Source organism: Aotus nancymaae, unplaced genomic scaffold, assembly GCF_030222135.1.
Source record: "Aotus nancymaae isolate 86718 unplaced genomic scaffold, 86718_ANA_hifiasm-v0.15.2.pri h1tg000108l, whole genome shotgun sequence".
Lineage (NCBI taxonomy): Eukaryota > Metazoa > Chordata > Mammalia > Primates > Aotidae > Aotus > Aotus nancymaae.
Window position 1 is genome coordinate 32,712,707 of NW_026988523.1, and position 25,044 is coordinate 32,737,750.

The 25,044-nt window shown below is 46.7% G+C and overlaps 2 protein-coding genes and 1 pseudogene across 2 annotated transcripts; all 3 read right to left on the reverse strand.

The window, feature by feature from the left end:
- Positions 1 to 2,298: 2,298 nt before the first annotated feature.
- S100A12 (S100 calcium binding protein A12) lies at positions 2,299 to 15,831 on the reverse strand. The gene is given in 5 exon segments (XM_012438294.3): positions 2,299 to 2,470; positions 2,472 to 2,509; positions 2,985 to 3,142; positions 15,001 to 15,155; positions 15,510 to 15,831. Coding segments are annotated over 3 exon segments (276 nt in total). The 5' UTR covers positions 3,123 to 3,142; positions 15,001 to 15,155; positions 15,510 to 15,831; the 3' UTR covers positions 2,299 to 2,370.
- Positions 8,079 to 11,643, reverse strand: LOC105707341 (lysosomal-associated transmembrane protein 4B-like; annotated as a pseudogene).
- A 2,180-nt stretch (positions 15,832 to 18,011) lies between the features above and the next one.
- S100A8 (S100 calcium binding protein A8) lies at positions 18,012 to 19,106 on the reverse strand. Its single transcript, XM_012438309.2, has 3 exons — positions 19,000 to 19,106; positions 18,363 to 18,525; positions 18,012 to 18,211 (listed from the first exon to the last, which is right to left on the reverse strand). The coding sequence occupies exons 2-3, from the start codon at positions 18,501 to 18,503 to the stop codon at positions 18,083 to 18,085; spliced, it is 270 nt and encodes an 89-aa protein (XP_012293732.1). The 5' UTR covers positions 18,504 to 18,525; positions 19,000 to 19,106; the 3' UTR covers positions 18,012 to 18,082.
- Between the last annotated feature and the right edge of the window lie 5,938 nt (positions 19,107 to 25,044).

Consider the following 25,044-nt stretch of genomic DNA (forward strand, 5'->3'; position numbering starts at 1 on the left):
AAGGGGCAAACTTGCCCCCTCAAGCCCTTTCAAAAGGCAGCAACCCATTCAAAAGGGTGGAACCCTCATTGCCTAATTACCTCCTAAACCCCAACCTCATAATACTTGCACTGGGGATTAAGTTTCAACATGAATCTCAGAGGGGATACAAACATTCAATCTACAGTAAACACCCACCTCTTGCCAGGCACTGTGCTCATGCTAGTGACGCACGGTGATTCAGCACCTGCTTTTTAACAACCAAGTCCACCAGAGAAGATGGATGGTAAACAAATAGTCATGGCCACAGATCCAGAATCACAAAAGAAGACAAGAGCACCAAAGGAGAGCAGCATGATCCCAGGGGAGTGTTGAACACAGAACCTGGCCTGGACCAGCGTGGAGAGTCTGGTCGGGGAAATCTTCCCTGACTCTGTTGGACAGAGCATAATACTCTTCTCCCTGGTCCCTTCCTCCTTGTTCTTCCCAACTCATTTCCGGCCCTTTCCTTCTTTAAGAAAACCAAAGAGAGTGTTCTTTACTATCCCATGCCCACAGACATGCAAATTCTCCATCATTTCCCTCCTTTCAAAGTTCTGCCCCAAATTTTATGACCATGTGTCCACTCTTTCAGGTAGCCTAACTGGCCCCAGTCCACCCCCAAAGCTGAGTCGCTCTCTATTCTCCCACAACATCCTATGCTTACTTCTGCCAACACATATATGACATGGCATGGGGATTCCTCCTGATTCAGGTCTTCCCCCACCAGAGATGAGCATCTAAGGCAAGGACTTGTTCTTTCACCTCTGTATCCCTAGCATTCACCTCAGTGTCTTAGGGGAACACCTTTGGAGCAATCCTTGATTTTTCCATTTCCACCTTCAAAATGTATCCATAATCTGACCACCCCTCGTCATCACCATTACCACCACCCTAGTCCAGCCCCACTCCATCTCTGAAATGATATAGGGCTTCAGGTTCCAATATGGTTGCCATGAGCTATACATGACCACTGAGCATTTGAAGCATGGCCATATGTATGAGGTGTACTAGAACTGTAATACATGGATTTCAAAAGCATACAATGAAATAAAAGAATATAAACTATCTCAATAATAATTTTATATAGCTGAAGTGATCATATTTTGGTTCTATTAGGCCAACAAAATATGTTATTAAAATTTATTTTCCCTTTATTTTTACTTTTTAAAATATGGTTACCAGTAAAGTTTAAGTTACACATACTATATTTCTCTTGAATAGGGTTGCCCTGGGGAATTTCTTCTTAGCTGATCTCTTGGCTTCCATGCTTGCCTGAGCCCTAAAATCTGTTCTCCACAAAAGCAGCCAAAGTCATCCTTCAAAGCATAAACGGAATCGTCTCGCTCCCCTGCTCAAAGCCCCCCAGTGGCTCCTTAGCACATTTAGAAGAAAGTCCAAGGTCCTCCCCACGGTCTACAAGCTGCTGTTATCTGCTTCCTGATACGTATAGGCCCATATTCCCCACCACTCCCCGCTTCAGTCACTTTACTCCAGGTACGCTGGCTTCTGTGCTGCTCTTTGAGCAGGTCAGGCATGCGCCCACCAAGAGCCTTGGCTACTCACTGCCAGGAACTCTTGGCCCCTAGATATCTGCAAGTCACTCCTCTTCATTTCCTTCCGATTTCCACTCAAATCTATACCCTGACCATCCCATCTAAACCAACATCACCTTCCTTCCCCTTCCACCCCAACTCCACTTCTCTACTTTAGTTTTCTTCCTGTAACTTATCATTAACTACTATTGTATCATATAATCTGATCATATCATATCATATATCTATGTTTAAGGACAGGATCTTGCTATATCCCATGCTGAAACGCAGTTGCTATTCACAAGTGCAATCATAGCACACGATAGCCTCAAACTCTTGGACTCCGGCAATCCTCTTGCCCCAGCCTCCTGAGTATTGGAGCTACAGGCACAAGCCATGAATATTTTTATTTGTTTGTCTATTCACTTATTTTCTCTCCCCTCCCCAATAATATGCAAGCTCTAAGAGGACAAAAATTTTGTGTCTTCAGTCTCTGATGCTTGGTGAACATTTGTTGAATGAATGAACACATGAATTAATAGTGGGCATTCAAACATGAAATAATTGTTGATCAAAGGAACAAATGGAGCAAGAGTTCTAAGGGATCTAAATTAGGCTGCCAGAAGAGCAGGGGTAAGGTGTGATCAAGTTTGGGAACCACAGGCATGGAAAGAAAACAGTGCACAGACACTAGTCAGAACTCTTCATGAGTGCATTTATTAACTCTCGCTCCCCTCAGACAAGGCTGGGTTTTGGTGAGGGAAAGGAAAGACCCTTGCTGGGGACACTGCTGGGTAAAAGGCCTTCAGAGAGCTTCCTACTCCTTGTGGATATTTTCGTGGGAAGCCTTCAGCACAACGGCCAACGGTGATACGAATTCCTGGAAGTCGACCTCATCATCTTGATTAACATCCAGGACTTAGAATTTTGTCAACGGTATCTTTATCTTTGGCATTCTAGGAGGAAAGGATAACAGAGACCTTGAGCTCAGAACCGCCACACAAGATCCTTTCTTAGGCCTCTTACCCCTCAGAGCTCAGGTTAGGGAGACCCAGGCACATTAACTCATTAGCCAACACTGTGTTGGAGAATCCAATGTAACAAAACAGAAGATACAATGGTCATGAATTACCCTGGATTTAACAAGGCTTGACCTGGAAGGTACTCTTCAGCTCACTCATTCAGCCCTTCCCATGCCCTGCCTCTCTCCATTTTACATATGAGGAAACAAACCCAGAGAGCGGGAAAACTGAGTAGAGCCTTAAGTGAGTTATTGAGAGAGCGAAAGGCCCTCTCTCACAGCAGCAGGGAGAGCATCCTTGGGCACTCAAACCTGGGCCAACCCCACCCTAGTCCTTGTCCCACCAGGCCTTGCCACTCCCCTCAGTGCAGAGGGGTGAGAAAGTTTAAAATGAGAGGGGCATCACCTACCTTGATGAGGTTTACAAGCTCCTTTGCCATCAGCTGCTTCAGCTCACGCTTAGAGAGGGTGTCAAAATTCCCCATCCGAACTGAGTATTGGTGGAAGATATTGACGATTCCCTCCAGGTGCTCCTCAAGTTTAGTCATCTTCCCAGCCTCACATTAACCTTCAAGGAAACAAGGGAGGTCTAGCAGCAGTTTCTCCCCGACCCCTCAAGATCCACTCTCCCCTCTCTTTCTGGATCAAGGGCCTAAAAAAAGCATAATAACCTCCATATCTATTTTGTGGTCTCTCTGCTCTGTTTGATCCATGGTGAACTTCTCATTTGTAGATAGGATGAGGAAGAGAAAACATATAATACTGTCTAACGTCTAAAAGAATCAGCCTCAGTTGCCCATGTTGCATACCACCTCATCCACCAGGGAGCATAACTTGGAGGGTATTGCTAACTCAAGCTCCCTTGGGAAGGGTTCTGTGATTGGCCAGGCTGTTTGCTTCCCTCAGGCGATGGCACTATGGCCACATGTCCCTTACAAATGGTCCATAGCCCACCCATGCTTAGCCATTCTTAAGTCATGGGGCTGAGTGTACCTAGCACAACAACAGCTGGCCTAATTGGGTCCAAAATGCAATGTCACCGCAGAGGTGCTCACGCAAGTGGAGGGCTGCGGCTTCCAACACCTTGTGATTTCAAAGTGGCCACCTGCAGTCACTACCCTGTGGAGCACCTAAGAACCCATCTGAGAAAAGGGCACTTAACCCTCAGCGCACAGGAATGTAGAGCTACAGCAAGAAGCTGGCAGTAGTGAAGGGTACTGAGCAAAGGAAGCTTTTTTTTTTTATTGCATTTTAGGTTTTGGGGTACATGTGAAAAACATGCAAGGTTGTTGCATAGGTGCATACGTGGCAGTGTGATTTGCTGCCTTCCTCCCCTTCACATATATCTGGCATTTCTCCACATGCTATCCCTGCCCAACTCCCCACCCCCCCGCTGTCCTCCCCTCCCCCTCAACAGATCCCTGTGTATAGTGCTCCCCTCCCTGTGTCCATGTGTTCTCGCAAAGGAAGCTTTTATAATCAGTCCAGCCTTCATCTTCACCCTTGGGTGAAGAAATTACTCTGATTCATCTTGAGGCAATTTATGTAAAGTACTCTGTTGCTCAAGAGAAGCTTCAAACCTGTGGCTTTGGCTGCCACAAAAGCAGCTCAGACTGTATCCAGCCCAAATCTTACCCTCCTGCCCAGCCTCAAATAAAATCCCCTCACCCCACCCACCCATACATGGGTGCCCTGCACATGTTTTAGCTCTGAGCCAGGGCCCAGCCTTCAGGTTTTGCTCTACTTCTCTTCTACCTAATAAAAAACTAGGAGAACAACTTTTACTTCCTGGGTGTCTTTTTTTTTTTTTTTTTTTTTGAGACAGAGTTTCACTCTTGTTACCCAGACTGGAGTGCAATGGCGCGATCTCGGCTCACCGCAACCTCCGCCTCCTGGGTTCAGGCAATTCTCCTGCCTCAGCCTCCTGAGTAGCCGGGATTACAGGCACGCGCCACCATGCCCAGCTAATTTTTTGTATTTTTAGTAGAGACGGGGTTTCACCATGTTGACCAGGATGGTCTCGATCTCTTGACCTCGTGATCCACCCACCTCGGCCTCCCAAAGTGCTGGGAGGTGTCTTGTTTTAACAGATGAGGCTCCCCAGTTTTGGCAAATGGAATATCAACTTAAAGATCTTTATGCAGCTAAGGAGACAGAAAGGGAGACCCCCTCCTAAGTCATCCCGGGATGCAAAGCTCATCACTGGAGCAGAGGGTACATTTTCAAAAATGATTCCAAGGCTTTCAAAAAAGAAGAGAGCAGCACTGCTCTGCCTTCCCTTCTCTTTCCCATCACATTTTGTAACTTGGCCGTTAACAAAGACCTAGAAAACTGGAGTAGGATAATCACTGTGTGTGAAGCAAGTTCACTGCGCCCAGGTTACTTTACCAATTTCTTGAGTTGGGTAAGACAGAACACTCACACAAGTTTTGGCAAAGCAACTTTATTATTCAGAGAGGCAGCAAGGGGCAACAGCTGCCCAGGATTCATGGATAGGTGGTCCTTCAAGACTCAGAGACCTGCCCAGGACAGATGAAGTCTCATCTGTACATTCCCCATGTCACACCAAAGCTGGGGACCTGTACTGCCATCCACCCCACAACCCAGATCCCCCTTAGCAAAGCTAGTTTATTTCATGTGCCCAGTGACCTCCCTGGATCTGGAGGTAAAGTTTGTCTCCAGATCAACATTGTTGAGCCATTGACAGTATGTGTTTCACTAGGCCCAGTAGGACACCACCACAGCAGGATGATCAGGCCTGTGTAAATCAATGAAAATGACCAAGGCGAGTCTCAATCATTTTAGGAGGTTTATTTGGGCATAGTTAAGGATACGTGCCCATGAGGTAGGTATATACCCTTCTCCAAGGATGATTTTTGAGGGCTTCAATATTTGAAGGAGAAAGGGTGGATATTGGGGGAAGAGGAAGAAATATTTTTTTAAATGTGTCAGTAGATAAGAGACAAGTGATTGCATCCTTTTGAGTCTTTGATCAATCTTTCACTGAATACACAATTTTCATGTAGGAGGGGAGTAGAGAAAATAGTCACTTATGCCTTCGTCTGGCTCAGTGAATCTGCATTTTTACTTAAGAAAACAAAACTGGACAGAGGAAGCAAGCAGATATGGATTTGTCTCGGGTAAGCAGAGGGATGACTTTATGTTCTGTCCTTTGTTCCACACCTGTAAAGACAAGCTATCAGTTACACTGCCAGGGTGAAATTCAATAGAACTGTTTTAGGGTAAGGGTCTTGAGACTCACAAGGAATTTCCTTGTGGGCAAATTGTGGGGATGGCATATGGCTTTTTATCTTTGCAGCTATCTTATTTAGAAACCAACCTGAGGGGCAGGTTTGCACATCCCAGTTCCCAGCTTGACTTTTCCCTCTGGCTTAGTAAGTTTGGGGTCCTCAGATTTTTTTTTTTTTCACATCTGCCTGGAGAAGAGACTAGCCCAGGATCCCAGCCATCCAGGCAAGAGGTTACTAAAGAAATTAAAGAAGCAGGAACACAGCCTCACATACAAACATTAACCTCCAATGTAAATGGCCTAAACACTGCACTTAAAACACCTACAGTGGCAAATTGAATGTTAAAAACAAGAGCCATCCTTCTACTGTCTTCAAGACACCTGTCTCACATGTAGTGACACCTGTAGGTTCAAAGTAAAGGGATGGAGAAAGAGCTATCACACAAATGGAAAACAAAAGGGAACAGAGGTGGCTATTCTTGAATCAGATCCAATAGACTTTAAGCCAATAAGTAAAAAGGATAAAGAAGGGCATTACATAGTGTTAAAGGGTTCAATTTAACAGGAAATTTATCCTCAGTGAATACACACCCAACATTGGTGCACCCAGGTTTATAAAACAAGCACTTCTGGATCTAAGAAAAGATTTTGACAGCCACACAATAATAGCAGGGGACAACACCCCGCTGACATCAGTAGACTGATGGACTTAAATTTGACATTTGACCAATTAAACCTAATAGACATCTATAGAACAATGCACCCAACTACCACAGAATATATATTGTTTTCATCTGCACACGGAACATACTCTAAGATCAACCACAGGCCCAGTCATAAGGCAAATCTCAATAAATTCAAAAAAATCAAAATCATACCAAAAATCTTGGACCACAGTGGAATAAAAATAGAAAGCAATACCAAGAGGAAATCTCAAAACCATACAAGTAAATGGAAACCAAACAACTTGCTCCTGACTTTTTGGATAAACAACAAAATTAAGGCAGAAGTCAAAAAATTCTTTGAAACAAGCAAAAATAGAGATACAACATATAAAACATCTGGAATGTACCGAAAGAGGTGTTAGGAGAGAATTTTTTTTTCATTTTGGATGTAGGCAAATCTCATTTTAATTGCAAAAGACTTCATTTACAGCACATTCAATAATGAACCACCAGGAGAGTTGCTATCTTTTGAACATACGAATATATAAAAATCCTTTGCAATCCAGGTAGTCAAGAGAATACGTGCAGAAAGGACAGCAATCCTCATTTTTCTGAAAACTTCTACATTTTAAAAGGTGACTAGGCATACTCGGAAGTGCAAAGCAGCAGGATGTGCCTTGCAGGGAAAGAAGGAGGAAAACCCTTTTCCATGTTGTTAGGCAAATATATCACAAATATATCCCAATTCCACTTGATAAAGCCAGTGGGACGACCCCCTTGAACCAGGCTAGGGCAGAACACTTAGTAAAAGTGGGCCCTGGGTGGGGATGTGGATCTAGAAGAGGAACACCAGATCCCATGCAGTGCCAAACACATCTGTCCCACCCTCTCACACAGACAAGGCATGGCGCCCCCTGCCCCTGGACATGGGATGCACAAGAACAGTCATCAGATGGTTACTGCTCCCAGTGCCTGGTGCTCTCTAATGGTCTTAATTCAGGCCATGGAGAAAATCCTTTACCACCAAACGCAAACTGTCACGGAACTTAAGTCATAGAGGACGTTATGGTGGAAATTCTTGTAACACATATATAAGGACTTCTATGTACTTAATTAGAACGATGATCATACAATTGACATTCCTGTTTTCATAAGGTTTTGTTCTCTATGTTGGAATGGTTTAAGAAAACGTAGTCTGTTTTTGGTTTTATATTATACTTTCAAAAGAGAGGGAACAGAGAGAAAACGTGTGACTGACTGCCCAACTTTGGGCCCCTGCAAGTACGAAGGCAGACGTCTCTGACTCTAGGCCCATCTGGATCTGGGGGAAGTTTCAATGCCTAGGGAAGGTTAGTGAAGTCCATTACACCCTCAATCGTACAGAAAGAATTCTACGGCAAATCTATCACAGTGTTCTAGCAAAGCATATGTTGAAAACTACAGGTTTCAACCTAACATCTAAATTTTAAAATGTAGCATTTCAGCAACAAACAAGCTCAGAGAGCTCACCTCAAAAGTGAAATAACAAAACTATTGCTCAGATGTCTGAAAAGTCAAGCTGCTGCTCTCAGCTCCACCCACTCGAAGTCTTAGGCAGACGCGTAGGGTGGCGGAGGTTCCTTGGTAGCACCATTCACAGCAGCATCATCATACGGGGGTAGCAGCACTGTAGTGTCATTGCTGGTAACATAAACCAGGACGTCGGAGGAGTTCCTGCCATTGATGTAAAGGTAGCAGTTCCAAACACAGCTAACCAAGTAAACCTTAAAAGTCAGGATGATGCTAATAAGTAGAATAATAATAAGGACCAAACAGGTAGGATTCACTGACATGACATCATCTCTGCAGGGAAAGTTAGGAGGCAATTGTCCTATGTATTCCTGGATGGAGTTTGGATAAACAAGCACAGTGATTGCAACCAAGGTGTTCAGAGCAAAATCAAAGATCTTGTAACAGAAGAATGGCATGATCCAGGCCGTGTGTTGCTTGTATGCTCCGTAATTAGTCATAGCACATATCAGGATCATGAGAAGAGAAATCGCAATGGCAATGCACATGGTGGCATCATCCGTGAGCTCAAAGTCACCTCCCACTTCAGAACTTGGAAAGTGATACTGATCAGGGCACTCAGTAAAAGCAACAGTGCCACAGTATTGATGATCAGGTACCAGACACCGAGCAGGATGGTGCCAACGCAGACACGGCAGCACAGGCAGCAGCTTTTGGGGTAGAACCGCGTCCAGGGCGCGACCATCGTCACTCTGGGCGCGGTGGCGCGAGTGCGCGCCCGTTTCCAGGAGCGCCGACCGCCTCGCCCCGCCCGCTGCGCCGCTGCTGCGGTGTCCTGGGCCTCTGCGGCTCCAGGCCCGCCCGCCAGTGCGCCCGCAGGACTCGCTCTCTGATTCCCCCAAGAGGGAATTTTATAACGCCAAATGCCTATATCAAGAAGATATTAATAGAAAGATCTCAAATTAACAACCTAGCCTCACAGCTAAAGGAATTAGAAAAAAAAGAACAAACTAAACCCAAAGGTAGCAGAAGAAATGAAGTAACTAAAATAAGAGTGTAACTAAATGAATTGAGACCCAAAAAGCCATACAAAGGATCAGTGAAAGGAAAACTTGCTCTTTTGAAAGGATAAACGAGATTGATAGACCATTTAGCTAGATTAAGAGATCAAAATAAGCACAATCAGAAATGACAACGGTGACGTTACCACTGATTCCACAGAATTACAAGAGATCCTCAGAGATATGAACATCTGTATGCATACAAACTAGCAAATCTAGAGGAAATGAATACATTCCTGAAAACACACAACCTCCCAAGATTGAGTCAAGAAGAAATAGAATTTCTGAACAGACCAATAACAAGTAATGAAATTGAATCAGTAATCAAACACCTAACGACAACATCAACAAAAAAAAAACCCCGTATCAGATGGATCCACAGCCAAATTCTACTAGATCTACAAAGAAGAGCTGGTAGCAATCCTAAAGAAATTATTGCAAAAAATTGAGAAGGAACTCCTCCCTAACTCATTCTGTGAAACCAGCATCATCATGACACCAAAATCTGGCAAAGGCCCAACAAAAAAAAGAAAACTACAGACCAATATCCCTGATGGACACAGACATAAAAATCTTCAACAAAATACTAGAAAATCAAATACAGCAGCATGTCAAAAAGTTAATTTCCCAATTAAGTGGGCTTCATTCCTGGGATGCAAGGATGGTTCAACATATGCAAATAAATACATGTGATTCACCCCATAAACAGAATTAAAAACAAAAACTATACGATCATCTCAATTGATGCAAAAAAAGGCATTCCATAAAAATTGAACTTTTCTTCATGATAAAAGCTCTCAATAAACTAGGCATCAAAGGAATATACCTCAAAATAATAAGAGCCATCTATGACAAACCCACAGTTGACATCATGCTGAATAAGCATAAGTTGAGTGCATTCTGCCTAAGAACTGGAACAAAACAAGGATATCTACTCTCACTATTCCTATTCAACATAGTTCTAAAAGTCCTGGCCAGAGCAATTAGGCATGAGAAAGAGACAAAATGCACCCAAATTGGAAAAGAGGAAGTCGAATGACCTCTCTTCACTGACAATATGATTCTATGTCCAGAAAACTCTAAGGATTCTGCCAAAAGACTCCTAGACCTGATAAACAACTTTAGCAAAGTCTCAGAAAGCAAAATAAACATACAAAAATCAGTAGCATTTCTATATACCAATAATATTCAAGCTGAGAACCAAATCAAAGATGCAATTCCATTCACGATAGCCACAAAAAAAAAATTAAAAACCTAAGAAAACATCTAACCAGCGAGGTGAAAGACCTCTACAAGGAGAACTACAAAACTATAGAAACCACTGAAATAAAGCCACATACCTACAACCAACTGACCTTGAACAAAGTTGGCAAAAATAAACAACAGGGAAAGGAAACCCTATTCAATTAATGGTGCTGGGGAAACTGACTAACCATATGCAGAAGAATGAAAAAACTGGACCCCCACTTCTCACCATATACAACAATTAACTCAAGATGGGTTAAAGACTTAAATGTAAGACTTTAAACTACTAAAATCTTGGGAAAAACCTTGGAACTACTCTTCTAGACATGTTCTAGGCAAAAAATTTATGATTAAGTCCTCAAAAGCAATACAACACAAATGAAAGTCGATATAGGACCTAATTAAACTAAAAAGCTTCCACACAGTGAAAGGAACTAATAACAGAGTTAACAGACGATCTACAGAATGGGAGAAAATATTCACAAACTATGCATTTGACAAAGGGCTAATATCCAGAATCTACAGGAAATGCCAACAACTTAACAAAAAGAAAACAAATAACCCCGTTAGAAAGAGGGCAAAGGACATGAACAGACATTTCTCCAAAAAAGAAACACAAGTAGCCAACAAACATATGAAAAAACTAATCATCAGAGAGATGTGAATCAAAACCACAATCAAATATCATCTCACACCAGTCAGGATGACTATTATTTAAAAGTCAAAAAATAACAGATGTTGGCAAGGTTGTAGAGAAAAGGGAATGATTATACACTGTTTGTAGAAATGCAAATTAGTTTAGCAGTTTGGAGATTTCTCAAAGAACTAAAAATAGAATTGCCATTCAACCCATCAATCCCATTACTGAGTATATACACAAAGGAAAAGACATCTGCACTCATGTGTTTATCAAAGCACTATTCACAATAGCAAAGACATGGAATCCACCCAGGTACCTATCAATGGTGGATTGGATAAAGAAAAATGTAATACATATATGTCATATATGTCAATACTACACAGCTATAAAAAAGAACACAATTATGTCCTCTGCAGCAACATTGATGCAGCTGGAGGCCGTTATGCTAAGTGAATTAAGTAGAAACAGAAAACCAAATACCAGAAGTTCTCACTTATAAATGACAGCTAAACCCTGAGTAGACACAGACATAAAGATGGGAGCGGTAGACACTGGGGATTCCAAAAGGAGGGAGCGCAGGAAGGGCACCAGGGTTGAAAAGCTACCTAACAGGTTCTATGCTCACTATTTGGCCAATGAGATCATTAGGAGCCCAAGCCTCGTCATCATGCAATGTACCCATATAACAAACCTGCACATGTATACCCTGAATCTAAAATTAAAAAATTTTTTTACAAAGAGGCCAAAGAAGGATTCTTCAGATGGTCTCACTGTTTGAAACCAATGTGCTGGGTCTGCCTCTGGATCCCTTCCCCTGTGTCTGTACAATACCTGAGGTGTTTACTTGGGCACAGCAGGAGGTGCTGGCAACAACCAAAGGCCACTCTGCTCTGCCAACAGATGATCAGGGGCTGTTCAGGTGTTCATCACCAGCTCGGCTAACAAGTTCAGTGGGTCTCATTGGTCCTAAATAGCCCAGGTGGTAGCATTACTTATCACTGACATAGTCAATGACAAGTTGGGTACCATTTTTCCCAGGGCGTGTACACCTATGCCAGGTAGGAGGACACAGGCAGCAAGATGGAATCAGCTGTCAGAATGCCTTCCTGGCAGAGTATCTCAGGCAACCCTGCAATGTCAGAAGCCCTTCCAGCTCAGAGTGTCATTTTGCACAAACACTTGAGGACCCCAAATTCCAAAACAGCATGCTCTATCTGATGATAACAGGTATTCTACAGTATACCCCCCAAAGAAATATATTAGCCAGGGGAGCACATGTAACTTCAGTCAGGGAGCTGTCATTGTGAAAGTCTCTAGTTCAAAGGTACGAAGCCCATGTCTGATTTAGCTATGAGTTAGGTGGCAAAGTAAATTGCATGATGTGCCTACCTTCCCACACCACTGATGATGTTTAAAATCTGTCTGATTGTATGTCTATTTTCTAGGTAACCTGCACCGAGGCCATCACTCTCCAATCAGAACTACCAATGGTTGTTGGGACCCCAGTCAAACTGGAGATAGGCCACAGATGAACTATTTCAGCGTGGAAATGCTCTGAGTACATGGGTGGCTGATTCAGCAACGTTTTAGATCACAGGGGAATTTACAAATCTCCTAAGACTGGAAGGAAAGCTCCTCCACCCCGTGAAGAGGACGGAATTGTTACTGGGACAGCCCCTAAGAGCTTAGGACAATCAAAACGTCAATCCTCTTCCTCTCTATGTCGGGAAATTATCCTTCCCAGATGATTGCTCACACCAGGAAAGAACTACCAGTCCTTCAGGCCCTGAGGCGTGCCAGGTACAGTCCTGGGCAGGGGAGAGTGGCCCCAGAGGAAAGCTCATCTGGTACCTGCTCTCCTTACTTCTCCCTCTGGACAGCAGAGACCCTACAGGGGCTGAGGAGAAAGAGCCCAGGCAGGCAGACAAGGAAGGGCTGGCCCATCCACACCCAGGGTGGAAAATGGCTAAAAGAAGCACCTTCATGGTTTTTTTTTTTTTGAGACGGAGTTTTGCTCTTGTTACCCAGGCTGGAGTGCAATGGCGAGATCTCGGCTCACCACAACCTCCGCCTCCTGGGTTCAGGCAATTCTCCTGCCTCAGCCTCCTGAGTAGCTGGGATTACAGGCACGTGCCACCATGCCCAGCTAATTTTTTTGTATTTTTAGTAGGGACGGGGTTTCACCATGTTGACCGGGATGGTCTCGATCTCTTGACCTCGTGATCCACCCGCCTCGGCATCCCAAAGTGCTGGGATTACAGGCGTGAGCCACCGCGCCCGGCCACCTTCATGTTTTAATCAGGGTCTCTTGCCTGGAGACAGCAGAGATCTGATTCTACCTCTGCCACTTGCCAGATTCATAAGCTTTGTCAAGTTTCTGAGTCTACTCAGCTACAAAATGGAAATAGTAATTACCTCTCTCATAGGGTTGTTATGGGGAATAAGTTACCACCATGTCTTGAGCTAAAAAGCAAAATCATTAACAAAAAATTATGGGCCTGTGTCTTCACAACCAGTGCCCATCACTTACAGTGAAACTCCACTTTTGAACTGGTTTGAAGGATATTAAGAATATAAAAGACTGTTATAAAGTAATGCCTAAGATTCTTAATTTAGACACAAGACTAGATACAAGTCTTTTGACCTTTCATAGGGTGACAAAAACCCGAACAGTTTTGGGTTTAGCATTTTGACCAGCGTCTAAAGCCATATTGACCTATCTAGCAGAGGCAAACTGTCCTTCATCTGTTATGAATTGCTATTAAACTTACTTTGCTGACACTTTTCTCCTAAGTGTCAGATGAGGACTAATAGTGAGGACCTGCTTTTATTCAACAGACTCTAGCGTGAGGTCAAAATATAAGCAATCACCATTTTGCCTTTTTCCAGGTTTTAGATGATTTTTTTTTTCTTTCACACTGACACACAGCTGGAGCCCAGTAAGTGTTGGCAGCTTTCCCTCCCCTCTTAAGCCCACTTGAATTTAGACTGAATTCCCGCAGGCAGGAGGGCATAAAATGGGCTGGGTTCTGGACTCAGTCAAAATTGTTCTGGTTCCCAAGTGGAGGGATCAACAGAAAAATCTTTCCCATTGGAATAAGCTCTTTTTCTCAGCCACTGTAGACTGATTGCCCAAGTCCAGATCCTCTCCGTGCCCTTCAAGACTTTTGTCACAACCACTAGGAACACAGGACCCTTGGGCGAAGAACTTGGAAGGAGAAGCAAGATTTCAGACAGGTCATCCTTACAGGACCCAGAAATCTTAGTGGCCGGATCTGCTTCAATTGGTGAGCCAAGCTCTCCTTTGTGGGCTCAAATGTTGCATGAGATTTCCTGCTAAACTACTTATTTCTAAACTTCCCACTCCCTTGTTCTTCTTTTGTAGCTGGGGAAACAAGAAACAAAATCCCCTTGCTCTGGGCCACAGGTCCTGTCTGATTCTGCCCAGTCAGTGGTTTCAGTAATGGGCACAGTCTTGTTTGTAAATCATCGTCTCCAAGCCTGCGTCATCTGCGAAGCTTCCAAGGCCTGCCTCTCTCACTTTTCCTCTTCTCCAGATGGCCAGTGCCAGCTGGGCCACCTACCCTGCCCAGCTGTGCACTCAAGAATCAACTGTTGACCCAATTCTTCACAACCAGTGCCCATCACTTACGGAGAAACTCCAAAGGGCTGAGCCACCTCCCACTTCTGGTGGGCTCAAAAAAGCAGACTTATTGGACTCCCAAGTAAAGGCAGACAACTGAGAATAGTAACTGTCCCCAAAAGAATGCATTGACAGCAAGTCCAACAGTGCACTTTCAAGGGGAATCAAAGGCACTGGGATAGGTTGCCCCCCACCACCTTGACACACACACACACACACATATCACCACCACCATCACCAATGTGGATAGCCGAGAGGCAGAATCGGGGTGCTCACTCCTTTTGCATACTCCTGTTACTGTCTTTTCTCCCATGAGATCCCCTAAATATTAAGTTGATCTGAAATGTGGCTTGGTAAACCCTGGAACGTTTCCCACCTTTTTTGCCTAGGCCACATTTGGTCCAGCTGCTCACCTTTGGACTACGTGTTGGAGAAAATTACAGCAACATCACTGCAGTGCCTCTCAGAGCTGCATAATCTCCGTTTCTGCAATGCGGAGTGTGTTCCACACTCCTAACTTGAGTAGAAGCACTGGCTTGGAGGGATGGATAGATATCCTTCAGCAAAACTGAAAAGAAAGCAATTTAATGCCTAGGTCTTCCTCCTTGCCCCACAGAAGCCCATCGCCATATTCTGCTGACTAGATTTTCCCAACCCATCTTAGATCCCAGTCTTTTTTTTTTTTTTAATTGCATTTTAGGTTTTGGGGTACATGTGAAAATCATGCAAGGTTGTTGCATAGGTGCATACGTGGCAGTGTGATTTGCTGCCTTCCTCCCCTTCACCTATATCTGGCATTTCTCCCCATGCTATCCCTCCCCAACTCCCCACCCCCCTCTGTCTCCCCCACTCCCCCCCAGCAGACCCCAGTGTATAGTGCTCCCCTCCCTGTGTCCATGTGTTCTCATTGTTCAATACCCACCTATGAGTGAAAACATGTGGTGTTTGATTTTCTGTTCTTGTGTCAGTTTGCTGAGAATGATGGTTTCCAGGTAATGTTCAGCTGGCTGCCAAACATTTTCACTAATATGTTAGCTGATAACAAATAAAATTGGTCGGTATTTAAAACATTGGTGAATAAGGGCTTAAACTGTTACCTTTTCCTGTTCATCTGCACTTTATATGATTAAGGTCTACTACAGGAAAAAGTCCAGTGACCTGAAGTATGTAATCTTTGGCACTGGAAGCCAGTTAATCGAGTGGCATTTTGCTAGAGGGTGGGAAAAGGGTTCGCTCCTCCTGAAATCCTAGGAAATTGGTCACCTCCTCTTCTCTTAGGCATAAAGCATGTCTAGCTTCTCCAAATAACCCCTCCCCTCCACTACCCCAGAGTTAGCTTCCTCTCTCAGCCCATGATCCTGGGGTTCCAGGCACAATAATTATCCCAGCGAGGGTGGAAGTCTCCCTGCTGTGTTGAGTAACTCTCCTCACAAAGAAGCAATTGACAGCAACTCCAACAGTGCACTTTCAAGGGGAATCAAAAGCGCTGTAATAGGTTGCACTCCCACCCTGACACGTGCACACACACACACTCACACATGCACACACATGCACAACCCACCATACACCACCATACGTGTTGGTAGTCTTTTCTCACCTCTACAGCCCATTTGTATTTACACTGAATTCTCCAGGCAGGAGGGCAGAAAATGGGCTGGGTTCTGTACCCAACCAAATTGTTCTAGTTCCGAAGTGGTGAAATAAACAGGAAAATCTTTTCCATTGAAAAATGGTCTTTTGTTCAGCCACTGTAGACTGTGTTTAGGCGATGGCTGGGACCCTTGTGCAGTGCAGAGGGACACCAAGCAGCCTCTATCCTCCATGCCAGGGCGTATCCCCAGCTTCACAGAGCAAGAGGGCTGTGGAGGAGTGTGGGCAGCAGGATAGGAATTGATTTAGCCCTTGGCAACAACATATGTCCCCACAAAGCATCCACCCACCCACCCAAAACAACAATAGCCATAAAAATACTCCACCTTTTGGCCAGATGTGGTGGGGATCACAGCTGTAATCTCAGCACTTTAGGAGACCAAGGTAGGAGGATCGCTTGAGTCCGGGAGTTTGAGACTAGCCTGGGTAACATAGCATGTCCCAATCTCTACCAAAAAAATAAAAATAAAAATTAGCCAAGTGCAGTGTCTTATGCCTGTAGTCTCAGCTACTAAAGAGGCTGAGGTGGGAGGACTGCTTGAGTCCAGGTATTCGAGGCTGCAGTGAGCCATGACCATGCCATGGTACTCTAGTCCAGGTAACAGAGCAAGACCCTGTGTCAAAAGAGAGAGAGAGACAGAAATACTTAGCCCTTTGTTACTAAAAACCAGTAAACAGGACAAGTGTTCTTAACCTTTTTGAGGTGTTTGGGCCTTTTTGAGATTCTGATAGAAGCTGTGAAGGAATGTTCTCACTTAGTGCGTGCCCTCAAAATGACGCAATCAACTTCAATCCAATTTCAGAGATGTATAGACAGACAAGTTAAGAACTCTGGTTTAGTGATTCCGGTGACAGCTTCCTACCCTTTTAGGCATCACTAACACCATTGCCCCAGCACCTAAGCGAGGACAGCAGAAAATTCCCCACAGCACAGCATGTACATCCAGTTTGGGGTTATGTTCTTGTCAAAAGGTGCCCCTTCGTTTTCTTCTTCCTTTTAATCCCCATCTCAGAGAAGAACCATTCATCTTCTGGCCTTCCCCTTCTACCAGGCCCTTGGGAAGTTTTTTTTAAGATAATTCTCTGGTCACCAAAGCATAGAATCCCACAGGGCAACATTTGAATAACCTATTCTTTGACTTAAGTTTTACTAATTTATTTTCCTATTTGCCCATTCCTTTATTATTTAATTGAGTTGGGAGGTTGGGAGTAGAGAAGGAGGAAAAATTTTCAAAATCCCCAAGGACAAACTATAGGGGTGGGGCCAGGTGTGGGAACTATCATATTAATGTAGACTCTAAACGTTGTCCACCTACATCACACCACACACAGAATCGGCCTCTCCCTCTCTCTCTCTCTCTCTCTCTCTCACACACACACACACACACACACACACACTTCTATGTAGCTATCACCCTAATTTTCCAAGAGCCACATCTAAGACATTTAGCTGGAAACTAAAATTTAGCTTAGAGAACAGTATGAGTTTTTCTTATACCACCCTGTTTCTAAATCCCCAACCCATTTCAGAACTACTAATAAAATCATCAGCTACAGTGTCACGGACTTTTTAGAATCCTTAAGCCTCAAATCCATGGCTCAAGAGAGTGGGGCCGGAAGGGAGTGTGGGACAGAAGCCAGATGAGGGGTAAAGCAGGAAAGGCTTGTTATTGGGGGGAGCAGATAACATAGGTTTATTTTTCTTCCTTTGAGTTTTCCAACCCTCCCTCCACCCTGAGAAACCTCATCCCACAAAAGCATGAGCAAGAGAGGCTTGAGGTATTGATGACTTTATTATTCTGCAGGTACATGTCAGGGGCCCAGCCCCTGGGCCCAGTAACTCAGCTACTCTTTGTGGCTTTCTTTGTGGGCTTGCACGCCCACCTTTATCACCAGTATGAGGAACTCCTGGAAGTTAATGGCATTATCGCTGTTGACGTCCAACTCTTTGAACCAGGCTTCTGCACTCTTTTTCTGTCAAGATTGAGGAGGAAGAAGCCAGAGTTTAAAGATCTCAGAAAGAGCCAAGGCAGGGCCATCTACCAAGGGCAGCAGGGAGGACCACTGGCCCAGGGCACCCCCAGGACCAGGCAGAGAGCCCCCACCACACCCAGCCCCTCCTCACTTTTATATACTGAGGACACTCGGTCTCTAGCAATTTCTTCAGGTCATCCCTGTAGATGGCATGGTAATTCCCCTTTATCAGGGAGTACTTGTGGTAGACGTCGATGAGGGAGTTCAAGGCTTTCTCCAGATCGGTCAGCATGGTGCCCACAGACTTGCCTCACCTGAAAGACAGAACCCTCTGGGGAATCCTGTGGCAGGGAGTATGCATCTGCCCAGAGCAGAACTCAGAGGGTTCATGCCCCAAGCGATGGCCTTGTCCTGGGCCTGCACTCTCCAAATAACCCAACTGGCAGATGGCTATGGCTGTGATGGGAAGGGTGGATAACAGGCATGCAGGTGTGGAAGGGGGAAGGGTCTGTCCACACAGAGCCATGTGCACACACACGGGCCTTTCCTTACCACCCCACCCTCTGCCCAACAAAGGTCCAGCCTAGGAGACATGTGCCCTTGACCACTGGAAGGTGCTGGAGGACGCTCTTCTTCCTTATCCTTGCCTCACTCCCCACCGCCAGGAGTATCTTTGCTCCAGACCTCCCTGAGCTTTCTCTCTCCTCTCTCAGGAAGGCTGCTCCACTTCCCTGACCCTCCCCAAGAGAAGCCCAAAGTGCAGGGCCAACCCAGACAGCCCCACTTACCAGGTCTTCTGAAAGACAGCTTACAACAGACATGCAGGGCTGAGCGGCAGCTTCCTTTTATAGGGGTGAGGCCGGCCAGCGCCCACAGCTTCAGGCCATCAGAGACAGCTGCTCCCTGCCGGCGTTGCTACAGTCTCTGGTTTCTCAACCAGGTGAATGTGGCAATCACTGTGCAGAATGAAAATTTAGGGTGGGGAGGTAGGAGAAGTGGAAAGAGGAAGGCATTTGCTGGGCAATTGTGCCCCGAAGGAAAAAGCAGGAAGGGGGGCTCTTTTTCTGGGCAGCTCCTATGCTCTCTCCACTCTTGGGATCACCAATCCCCTGCATTGATGGTCAGGCTATACATCCCTGAAATTGAATTGAAATTGAATGCATCATTTTGAGTGCATGCGCTCAATGAGAACATTCCTCCATGGCTTCCATCAGAATTTGAAAGGGTCCAAAACAGCAAAAGGGTTGAGAACACTTGCCCTGGTTGCTGGTTTTTAGTACTGAAAACTATTGTTCTCATTATTAAAAACCAAAACTGTTGTTGTTGTTGTTTTGGGTGAGGGGGTGGATGCTTTGTGGGGACCTGTGTTGTTGCCAAGGGCTATATATCCATTCCTACCCTGCTGCCCACACTCCTCCACAGCTCTCCTGTTCTGTGAAGCTGGGGATGCACCGTGCCCTGGGAGGTGGAAGCTGCTTGGGGTCCCCCCACACCGCACAAGGGCCTGAGCCATTGCATAAACACAGCAGGGAGCCTTTCGCCCTCCAAAATGAATGCAGCTCTCTCTGGATGTGAACCCTTGGGGACCCAGCACAGCGCCCAGGACACACAATAACAGCAGCCACAATCACCGATCAGAACAAATCATGACAAAATACTAGTTAACACTCACTGGGCATTTCCCATGTGCCGGGAACTACTCTAAGTGCTTTATTTGCATTGCTCCATTTAATTATCACACTAATCCAATGATGTATGTACTATTATAATGCCCATTGTACAGATGAGGAAACTGAGCCTCACAGAGAGACATAGTAATTCCACGCATTAAATGATTGAGTGACTCATGATGTGATGTGACAGCATTTACTTCCTGTTCCTGCCTGTAATGCCTTTAGTCCCCATAATGTCCCCCTGATCCTTCCTCATCCAGCTCAGGACCACCATCTGCTCCAAGTCCATCCCTGATCCCCCTGACCTTACGCCATCAATGCGGAGTTCATTCTTTTCTCCTCCGTGCTAGCCAAATCCTTAACCCATCACGGCATTGGCCCTGCTATGTTACGATTCATTTGTTTATTGTCTTTCTTTTCTTTGGGACTAGGAGACAATTTAGAAAAGAAATCCTATTTCTTTTCACAACCCTAGGACCTGGCACCTAGTAAGTGTTCAATTAATACTTATGGAGGGGATAAATGAATACAAAATTCAGTTTGGCCTTTCCCTTATCCGAGGCAGAAATTCTCTTTATCTTACTCAGCCAACTTAAATCATTTCTAGAAGAAGGCAGAGTGTAAATTCATTAACCAAATGCAGCCTAACTTCCTTGACAAAAGGTGAATCAAACTCTGTCTAGGAAAACAATGCCATTTCTGACATGACAAGTTTTCAACCAAGGATCCGCCCTTAGTTAGTACCTGTCATTCACCATGTACTATCCTGGGTGACCTGGCATAGCAGCACCTGCCTCAAAGCAGCACATCATATTTGCAAAGTATTTTGCATCCACTGACTCATTTGATATTCCCAGCAACCTTGTGATGTGAACAATACAAGAATAATTATCCTTATTTGACAGAGGGGAAAACTGAGGTGCAGGGAGTGACTCCAGGTCCTTCCCCAGGTCCAGTGAGAAAGTCCTGAGTGGTGACCTTCTCCCCACACCGTGTGCAGGCTGACCGCAAGATCGTGAAATGTCACCCCCTCCCCAGAAACAGCACCCCTGGACAGACAGTGTTGGGTGTTTTGGGGACAGCAGGAGGCAGACCTTGCAGCAAAAAGGTCTCAGGACTTGAGTAAGCACAGCGGGGGAAAGGCAGAGGCTGTGAGCAGCCTGGCGGACGTGGGGCAACCCAGAGGGAACGGAACCAGCTCGTGTTTACAGGAAAGGGCTCATTCCCTACATGTGTCCCAACAGACCTGACAGGCCCATCCCTGAGGCCAAGGAAATGAGGACAGAGCAGGCAGAGCTGGTGAAGAAACCCCCAGAAGGGGGCAGGAGAGGGGCAGGGAGGGCTCTGGCTGGGTGCCCCTGCTTCATGCTCGATGCCTGTGGAGCGCAGCCCTTCTCAGCTGAGACAGGCGTTCCTCCCCTGGGCCTGGAGGAAGTGGCCTGAGTAACCTAGGCGATGGTCTTCATGCCTCTAGACATAGTCACCGCCCTGCGGGAAGGAGCACAGATCTAGGTTGTCCGTTCCAGCCCCACAGGCCCCAGTCCTGAATTCGTTTCTTCCCCAAACACCTGCTGAGCGTTTATGGGGACACTGAGGTCCTGTCTCAGTGGAGAGGGCAAAACAAACGCAGCGCTGCAGAAGCTGCCCCTCCGCAGGAGAGAATGCAGAGGGGAACTGTTGTATCCGAGGGAGTCAAGGAACGCGCCACACTGAGATTGAATTATGAGCCCTTTATTATGCCGGAGACCGAGAGGTGGCCAACGCCCAAAATTCTCTCGGCCCCTAAGAAAAAGTTAGGTGGTCTTTTATACCCTAGTTTTGAAGGGGAGGGGGAACTTAGCTGAAGCAAATTTTTCACAAAAGCAGAGTAAGCAAAGAGTTAAAAGATAAACTGGTACATGGGAAATAAAACAATGCCAGGTGCCAGGGGTAAAGCTGTCATGAAAGACATACAACTTACAGGTATGGGGGCTCTGGGCGCTCGACAGCACCTGCGTTCCCAGGCTCTGCTGGTATCACTTAACTCGGCCTCTTAACAAATGCGTTCCTGCAGGTGCCCAGTGTCAGCCCGCCCCAGCTACCTACTACAGTTACATACTGAATGGTGGGAAAATAACTAATATGAAGAAGCTAAGATGGAGTCTGTCTGGCTCAAGAAGCTAACATGAAGCCTGAACAGCTTTTAGTCTGAGAAGGAGAGAGTTAGTTTTAGCTGGCAAAAAGCAGGCTGTCACAGAATGGGATGCAGACGTCTCCAGAGGAGGGGAGGGCCCAGCTGGGTCTGGAAAGGCAAACTAAGCTGATGGCAAGTGTGGGAGGGACAGCAGGCCAGGCCAGGAGCAGTGGGGGAGAATCCTGCCCCAGAGCCGGACTGATGATAAAAAGGTCTCCAGCTCAGCTCCAGGGACCACCCACCATGTTTGGCGCAAAGGCCCAGGTGGGGAGAGAAACAGACGGAGTTTCTTAAGTTACCCTGCAGTCCCGTGCACAGGTGATGGGTCACCTCCCATCACTCTTTCAAAATCCATGGCTTCTGTCTCAGTAAGCTCAGGACACTGGTTCCCAGACCAACCCTGAGAAAACACAGCCCACTGAAGTGGGCTCTGGCAGATCCTGAAGGCAGAGGAGACCCTCCCCAAGGGCTTCTGCATTAGATTCCTGGGGTCCCAGGGAGAGGAGGAGGAAAAAGAAACAGAGCAAGGGCGGGGCAGCTCTCAGGTGGGTGGGATCAGGGACACGGGGGACTCAGATCAAGGGGTCATGAGTAGCCCTGAGTCAGAGTAACTCTCACATCCATCATCGTGTTGTAGGAAAAAAACAGACCCAACCCTTCTCTCCTCCAGAAAGTCTTCCTGGTTGACTGTCACCAACGCTCCACTCATTGTTCTTCCCGTGACAGGTGTCTGTGGTTCTTCCAGGCTGGATTGTTAGCTCAGCTCCTGTCAGCGTCTGACTCAGCATGCGCAAACCCAGCACACAGCCTTCCCTGCAGACTGACTCCCACCCCAACATCGAGGTCCCATGCCGGTCACCAGCGCCTGAAACCTCCACCTCATTCCGGATGCTCCTCTCCCGCAGTCTGCACCCAGGTCTGGCCTTTCACCTTCTGCCTGTTCTGACGCCTGCTCCCTCCCTTCCGTCCCCACGCAGCTGTTTAACCTGCTCTTCAGAGCCTCCGGCCAGGCTGCGCAGGTCTGACTGTCTCCCTCCACCCCAAGCCCCCAGCACCAGTTTCCTAAAACACAGAGCTGGTCCCAGGGCCCTCGCCCCTTCCCCACACTTAACCACTCAGGATCCCTTACCAAAAGGATAAAGTCCAAATTCCAGTGCTCAGTTCTCAGGGACTTCCAGACTCTGGTCCTGACCCACCCATTCAAGCTGACTTCCTACTGTTTTCTCCATGAACGCTAATTTCCAAGCAAACTTTCTGTTGCTCCCAGATATACCTTATAAATTTCTACTGTTGTTCCCTCTGCTAGAAATGCACCTGCCTCCTGATCCTGATCTCTTCCCAGGCTCAGCCCCTGCCTTGCTCACTGATTCTTGAGGCTTTCTTTTAGAGCAGGGATGCCATTGGGAGGGGCATGTTAGTTCACTCCTACCCCCAATGCTACCACTGTGTGGTGGGTGAGTGAGTGACCACGGGCGAGGCCTCCCTATCTCCGCAAGAGAGGAGACACTTCCTTCTCAGACGGAGCACTGCAGGTGGGGACTGCCTCCCCTATCAGATATAAACTCCCTAGAGGAATAAGCTGTGTCTCCCCCCTCAGACAGGGGCTCCCTGGAGATACAAGCTGTGCCTCCACCCTCAGACAGGGGCTTTGTGGAGATAGGAGCTGTGTCTCCCCCATCAGACAGGGGCTCCATGGAGCTAGGAGTTGTGTCTCCCTGCTCAGACAGGGGCTCCCTGAAGATAGGAGCTGTGTCTCCCACCTCAGACAGGTCTTCCCTGGAGATAGGAGCTGTGTCTCCCCCTTCAGACAGGAGTTCCCTGGAGATGGGACCTGTGTCTCCCCCTTCAGACAGGGGCTCCCTGGAGATAGGAGCTGTGTCTCCCCCCTCAGACAGAGGCTCCCTGGAGATAGAAGCTGTGTCTCCCCCTTCAGACAGGAGTTCCCTGGAGATGGGACCTGTGTCTCCCCCTTCAGACAGGGGCTCCCTGGAGATAGGAGCTGTGTCTCCCCCCTTAGACAGGGGCTCCCTGAAGATAGGAGCTGTGTCTCCCCCTTAGACAGGGGTTGCTTGGAGATAGGAGCTGTGTCTCCCCCTTCAGACAGGGGCTCCCTGGAGATAGGAGCTGTGTCTCCCCCCTTAGACAGGGGCTCCCTGAAGATAGGAGCTGTGTCTCCCCCTTAGACAGGGGTTGCTTGGAGATAGGAGCTGTGTCTCCCCCTTAGACAGGGGTTGCCTGGAGATAGGAGCTGTGTCTCCCCCCTTAGACAGGGGCTCCCTGAAGATAGGAGCTGTGTCTCCCCCTTAGACAGGGGTTGCCTGGAGATAGGAGCTGTGTCTCCCCCTCAGACAGGGGCTCCCTGGAGATGGGACCTGTGTCTCCCCCCTTAGACAGGGGCTCCCTGAAGATAGGAGCTGTGTCTCCCCCTTAGACAGGGGTTGCCTGGAGATAGGAGCTGTGTCTCCCCCTCAGACAGGGGCTCCCTGGAGATGGGACCTGTGTCTCCCCCCTTAGACAGGGGCTCCCTGAAGATAGGAGCTGTGTCTCCCCCTTAGACAGGGGTTGCCTGGAGATAGGAGCTGTGTCTCCCCCGTCAGACAGGGGCTCCATGGAGCTAGGAGTTGTGTCTCCCACCTCAGATGGGCTTTGTGGAGATAGGAGCTGTGTCTCCCCCTCAGACAGGGGCTCCCTGGAGACAAGGGCTGTTTCATCCACCTAAAACAGATCTTTCCCAGGTTGGGGCCAAACCTTCTTTTTCCGAACTGCAGGTGAAGCCTAGAACCAAGTGCTGACACGTCCTTGGAAATATGTATGAAATTGTTTATTCTCTCTCACACTGTGTCCTTTCCACAGACACGTACCCACATGTGCACACACAAAGAGACGCACACAGACACACAGAGCTGGGTCGCCCATTCGGCTGCCGATAGCCAGGTCACGCCTCCTCCCGGGTCGGGCTCCGGTGGGCAGGAGGCTGCCTGAGCCCT